This window comes from Monopterus albus, unplaced genomic scaffold (genome assembly GCF_001952655.1).
Source record: "Monopterus albus unplaced genomic scaffold, M_albus_1.0 scaffold7.1, whole genome shotgun sequence".
Taxonomy (NCBI): Eukaryota; Metazoa; Chordata; class Actinopteri; order Synbranchiformes; family Synbranchidae; genus Monopterus; species Monopterus albus.
This window is the reverse complement of record NW_018127887.1, coordinates 3,933,537-3,940,177: the sequence shown is the minus strand read 5'-3', so window position 1 is coordinate 3,940,177 and position 6,641 is coordinate 3,933,537. Positions and strand designations below refer to the sequence as shown.

Below are 6,641 nucleotides of genomic sequence, written 5' to 3'. Positions count from 1 at the left end.
ATTCTGTGTTTTTCTGTCAATATGGGGTGCTGTGTGTACATTAATGAGGAAAAAAATGAACTTAAATGATTTTAGCATATGGCTGCAATATAACAAAGAGTGAAAAATTTAAGGGGGTCTGAATACTTTCCGTACCCACTGTATGTATAATTGTGCACCAATATTGCTTTACAGTTCATTCTTAAGAAAGGACAAAACCAGTACCAGTGCTTCATTTACATTTAAAAAGAGAAGAGCAGAAGTGTAGCATACCTCTCTCATGGTTCCAGGGGTGTAGTACAGTTTCACTGCCACCCAGACGGGGATAGACAACATGGAGGACAGAGCCAGAATCCAGCCTATCCCGTAGCCCCACCATGGATATACATATTCATTGTTGTACTTTAGAGGTGAGTACTTGATCAAGGAAAAGACAAATGTTCCCTGAAAACAGACAATGAAGGATATTTTATTTTTTACAGTTAAGCGTATACTTGCTGATAGAAATGTATTTTCAATGTTGGCCACCAGATGCTGCTCTTCTTTCAAGGAACTTATGTAAAAATGTGTTGAGAATTAATAAGAAACCCACAAAGCATGTTGCAGGGGTGAAAAAAAGCCAGCAGTATTTCATGACAGGACCAGGGCGATAACCAATCATGTCTTCTATGTTGTCATAGAAACGGTCAGCACCTGTATTCAGAGACAGAACAGGGAAATGCAGTGGAGACTTTCATCAATATCTAACAATCATCTGTGTCAAGATTCACTCTCTTTGAACAGCAGAAAGGAAAACACTGTATTAATACCCTTTAGTTATCTAAATTAGACTACATTATTGTGGTATTTTGCTCAACCTTTTGATTTATTATCATTTATTTTATTCATCTGAACATTAAAATAACAACTAGAACACCTTGCCCAAATCTTAGCCTCCCAATCTATATCTCAAATGAAAATCAGTAATTATGGGCCGGCAGAATGAGTCATGGATGAGAATGAAGAGTGAGAATAGAGCCTTTTTATTTTAAATACTCCCTTCACACATTTCTGAATAGCCAGACTAACCACTCACCATAAATCCAAGCGATGCAAACAGTCTCAAATATAGCCACAAAAAGTAGGCACATCCCACTGGCTGCATAGTAGTCAAAGAGCTGAAAGATGTACATTCCTCCCTGTGGGGACATACATACATTTTTAACCATATACAGTAGGTATACCAAACTAAAGAAGACATGCATGCTGTCAAATAAAGACAAAAAATGATATGCTGCATATTATGAAAGCTACTGATCCATTTTGTACTTAGAGACAATTCTGCAACACATTATAAATGTTTGTTCAGAAGATCAGACAGCACACAGTTAAAGACACTGTTGGCTGGAAAATCAGCTGTTTAGGTGGAAGCTTGCTAAAAGGGAATTGTAGTAAGTAGACTTAGGCAGTCTGAGACCGGTAGACTGCTTGTGATTTCATCAAACCTCTGTCAGCATTGTGAGGCCCATGAGGAAAGACACCACTGCCACTGCCAGGATGAAGAGCTCCTTGCGGTTTTTACGGCGGAAGGTAGAAGGATACATGTCCACCATGGCTGTCACCAGGCTTTCCAAACACACAAACTTATCAGGAGAGAGACAACAAGTATAAAATATTTGTATATATGTTTGTGTATGTGTGCAATCTTAGATGTTGTTGCATATATTGTTCTCACTTGACTGTCCAGTCCCAAAAAGACAATCATAATGAAGAAGAAGCAGGCCCACAGAGGGGAGAAAGGCATCATGGACACAGCACGAGGGTAGGCTATGAAGGCCAAACCTGGACCTGGATTAGACAGAGTCCAAATGTGCTTTTCTCATTAAAATAACAGTTACTGGTCATCCTGGTCAGATTGTTTAAAAGAAAGAAGTCGTGTGAAAGCTCAAGGAAAACCATCAATTGAAGTGAAGTGGAGTAAATCATTAGAAATACTTATCAGTCTCTGTGTGAAATGATTTATTTTCATAAAGTAAATGAACCACTAACCAGATTCAGCCACTTGCGAGATGGGTACATTCTGCTCATTAGACATAAAGCCCAGGATAGAGAAGATGGCAAAGCCTGCAACAAAGCTGGTACCACTGTTCAGGAAACAGAGGCATAGGGAATCTCTGGACACAACACAGAGAGGAGAATACAATGAATAGGAACTGTTAAGAGGCAGATAAAATAGCATGCAGTACTGTCTGCACTAAAAATTTGGCTGTTATGACAAAGTTAGTGTTTTGTAGCTGGTTATGATGCCAAATGCATTAACATTTCAGTCTTTACTTGTAGCAGTTGTTGTTATATTTGTTGTAGCTCCCCAGGGCAGTGAGGCAGCCCAAGCAGATGGCATAAGAGAAGAAGATCTGAGTTCCAGCATCCATCCATACCTTTGGCCATAATAGAAACAAGCTAGTCAAGCTAGGAACAAAACAATAATACATTTTTGCTTCAGTGTTTTGTTATGTTGACTTTGAATGGTCCACAGAAAAAGTCAATTCTTTCTACTTCGGATGAAATATAATATGCATGCTTTCAGTTGATTTTTGCTAACATTTAGTGAATGTTCAGTTCACTCTGTAAGGTGGAAATAAATTCCAAGCCCAGACACATGAGAGAGGACTGTGACTGATATTACATTACGTATGAAGATGTAGCCTACCAGTGTGTGCAATGGCAAGGAACATCTCATTAACAATATTCAATTAATATGATTAAATGTGACTAATATGATTTGGGGACTGTTCCTCACCACATCAGCAACAGACTCACAGAAAAGTAGATGTGAAGCCTTTTTCACTCAGTGATGACAACTGTGAGCTTGACTTTCACACGACATCCAATCTACCATTTATTTTGAAAGAATTCACCTCCACTCACACTACATCATCTCTTTTTTTTAAAAACACAATCTAGCTCCCAAAGCATTTATCAAATCCTGAAACTCCTTACTTCAAAACTCACCCATAACTGATAGGAGTAAATGGATAGACGCGCAAAGCTGACTAGGTATAACTGGCTTTTTGGCCACTTCAGGACAGCAAACAAACTGAGCTGACAATATTCTCAGCTTTTAGGTTAAAATAGCCAACCTGTTAGCAGTCCAGCTACATTTTAGTTTATTAAAATATCAGAGCATTTTAAAAAGCATTAAATACTGACAGACATAAGGTTGAGCTTTTGCCACTTGCACATCTGTGAGTTTGTACTTCTTTGTAAGTTCAACATAACTGCATGTATGAGAGCAATGCTTTAGCAGCCTACCTGTGGGTCAGACAGTCGTCCCAGGTCTGGGTAGAGGTAGAAGTAAATTCCCCTGGAGGCTCCTGGCAGGGTGACCCCTCTGATCAGCAGGATCAGTAACATAACATAGGGAAAGGTGGCTGTGAAGTAAACCACCTGCAGGGATATGGCAGCATTTTGTCATCAACCACCACTTATGACAGTTTCTCCCTCCGTCCTATTTTCATTAATTTCTTTAGGCAAATCTGTGTTATATCAGTAACAGCGCTTTATAAGGTTTTGCACTAAAATAAACATAATACAGAATCTTGCTGCCTTTACATTTGGAGTTCTGGATTTTCATTTGATGAACTTTGTGATTCTGTAGGTGTCAGTCTTCATCCGTGCAGCCAAAGAGGCTAACACTGATTATTCTAAGTGCCCAGGTGTTGTATTATTTATCCCAAAATAGAACATTATTTTCTCAGATAAACATACTGTATAAAATCAATCACCCCATGCATGTGTGAGGAAAGGCCTAGAAACACAGCAAACAAATGTGACTCAAACCCAGGGCAAAATGTTTCTAAATGAAAATGCTGCAGAATATTACCAATAATATAATGAGTCTTAATCCTACATAAAATGTTTGTCCACAGTGAATGAAGGTAAGTTTTCACCTTGCCAGTGGACTTGACTCCCTTCCAGACACAGAAGTAGCAGATGACCCAGGCAATGGCCAGACAGACAGTCAAGTCCCAGTTCAGAGAGCCAATGTGATCAATACCTGAGGAAATTCTCAATGCTCTGCGCCTGGGATACACACATTGGATAAACATTAGAAATGTTTTATCTAGTCTTAGAAGTCATTTTATACTCGATTCAGTATATTTACAGTATGTTTGCAACTTTTCCAGTGCAGCATGTGGGCTCTGAGGAGCTAAAAAGCAAATATGCAATTCAAAAGGTCATGTAGAAAAACAACAAAACTTTTGAGCCTACAGTATTTAGTATATTATATTGTCCATATATTTTTAAAACATGCAAAAATGTGAAATGATTTAAGAAATACAAGATGAAGTTAGTCTAAAGATGGACATTTGGTGAACCTGCTGGCACATAAAGCCCTTTGAGGTCAGATAAAAAGGCACTTACTCCCAGAACTCAATGACAGGAGAGGTGGCATTCTCATGGTAATTGATGGAGCTGTTCCCCCTCTGAAATTCTATACAGGTATCTTGAATGAAAAAGAGACAAAAAGACATTCAGTCCTGTGAAGTTCTCTCTGAGGTTTCCAAGTTCCACACAGACAAGTGAAAAAATGCCGCTGAGGCAAAACTGAAATGTTGCAGGAACACTCAGTCCTTAAAGAAAAAAATAAAAAAAATAAAAATAAATGAAATGATGAAGGTGAACAGCAGAAAAGTTGTAATAACAAAATACAGGCCAATTAGACCTTGGAAAACTGAAAAAAAAAAAAAATCTAAGAAGCAGCAGGCTCTGCCATCAGTTCCCCGTCTCTAAATGACCTTGTTTCTTATTTGTGCTCCACAAGCTTGTCAAAACATAGGCCTGGCTATACCAGATTAGATACATTGTTATAGACTAGACATGTAGAGTGACTTACCTGTATTCCAAGTGTTGTTGCAGGAGGACCAGGGCAGGTCCCAGGTGAATGAGTTGTACAGGTAGAAGATTGCCCAGGCTAACACAATGATGTAGTAGATGTTCAGCAGAGCAACAATCACCTGGGTGGCATAACCCACTCCTGAAACAGAAAACATCACATTTTTTGCATTGACTGAGGTGTACAAAGCAGCAGCCCTGGAGCTGCAATGAGTCTTTTGTTTGGTTGCAGCAATGTGTTCGACAGCAGTCTGAGAACATTACAAATCTGATTTACTATGCAATACTTGCAGCTTCACATGTAAGGATTTGCTGTAGTTTAGAAATCATTTTTGATATAGTGACAAAAACTCCCTGACAGTTCCATTCACTATAAACAGAGAAGCATAATTTAACCCAGGAAAAATCTAGTTTTTGCAGTGTGTGATTAAACCCCCCGTGACCCCGTTCAGGGACTAAGCAGTAGAAAATGAATGAATGGATGAATGATTAAACCTCAACTGATTGCTTCTGCCCTTTAAAATGACTATATCACAGTGGATTACATTACAAGCATGGTAAATTATAATATGATCAATTTAGGTAAAATTCTTGTGAATCCTCACCAGCTGTGGCCTCTATGGGTTATGATCATGGCTCACTAGAGACTTATTTAAAGGCAGCTAAAGACTAAAAGCGTTAGACAAATGTGATGTTAGCTGGAGTTGGTTGTTCTCCAGCCATTTCATCACCCTCGCACATCTAAATGGCATGCACACAAAAGTGAAATCTACTGTATGTACACAAATTCACACAGTGAAGACCACGCTGAAACAAGCATACTATACACACAATATCTGAAATTCATTTCACTCCATGTTGTAGAAAGATATGTAGGTGTTGTAAGTGCTTTTTCTTCATAAAGCTTTATATGTATTATGTGTGGCACACAGGCAACTTGTTTCAGAATAACACACATACTGTAGCTCATTACATATCAACATTCAACATATTGTATAAATGCATTCTCCCTCACATATAAACCTATACAGAGCAAAAGAAACTTCTTTATGATGTCAAAAAAGTGCTAAATAAATCAATATATGAAGTGTTTTTAATATCTTTAGACATATATTAGATGACCTTTCTTAAGAAACTTGGTAGATTACCTTCAAACAAAGGGCAAATCTTCCTCCAGCAAGTGATACCTCCCTCACTGGTGTACTGACCCAAAGCAGTCTCCAGGATGAAGACTGGGATCCCACACGCAAACAAGAAGATGAGGTACGGGATGAAGAAGGCACCTGGTATAAACCCACAGATTAAAGGAACATTTCACTCAGATGTCTTCAATATGCTGTCAAACAATGTAGAAGGATAGAGACTGGTGCAAATGGTTTAATTAAAACACATTTTCAATGTAAAGAAATGTTTCTAGCCAAATAATCCTGATGCAAAATGAGTATGTTTCTTTCTTTTGAATGAAATGAAGATTAAAATACAAATAAGCACTTTCTTTATAAATGTATTTTAAAGGTGGAATACAAAAATCCTTGTGTTTTTGTGATGGAGGAGTTTTAATCTTTTTCAACACCAAAATCTGCAGTGTGATGTTGCAGCAGCGCATTTAAATACAAGGTGGAAAGACTGGTTACACAACATATTCCTACAGATCAAAATATCTTTAAACCAAGTGAATGCAGAACACTACATATCTTTTGTGTCAAACAGGGAACAAGATAACAAACTAGAAGTAAGTAATTCCAGCACTCACCTCCTCCGTTCTTATAACAAAGGTAGGCAAAGCG

At 38.2% G+C, this 6,641-nt stretch overlaps 1 protein-coding gene across 1 annotated transcript in view; it reads right to left on the bottom strand.

Annotated features, from left to right (window-relative positions):
• slc6a13 (solute carrier family 6 member 13) overlaps nt 1-6,638 on the bottom strand; it is a gene marked incomplete at its 5' end in the record, with an annotated part of 9,136 nt that extends 2,498 nt beyond the window's left edge. Inside the window, 13 exons of the mRNA XM_020622428.1 lie at nt 253-423; nt 572-672; nt 1,055-1,157; nt 1,464-1,601; nt 1,694-1,806; nt 2,008-2,132; nt 2,293-2,396; nt 3,271-3,405; nt 3,909-4,041; nt 4,384-4,465; nt 4,856-4,996; nt 6,003-6,137; nt 6,608-6,638. Coding sequence (XP_020478084.1) covers nt 253-423; nt 572-672; nt 1,055-1,157; nt 1,464-1,601; nt 1,694-1,806; nt 2,008-2,132; nt 2,293-2,396; nt 3,271-3,405; nt 3,909-4,041; nt 4,384-4,465; nt 4,856-4,996; nt 6,003-6,137; nt 6,608-6,638 — 1,512 coding nt within the window. The remainder of the gene's footprint in view (nt 1-252; nt 424-571; nt 673-1,054; nt 1,158-1,463; nt 1,602-1,693; nt 1,807-2,007; nt 2,133-2,292; nt 2,397-3,270; nt 3,406-3,908; nt 4,042-4,383; nt 4,466-4,855; nt 4,997-6,002; nt 6,138-6,607) is intronic.
• Between the last annotated feature and the right edge of the window lie 3 nt (nt 6,639-6,641).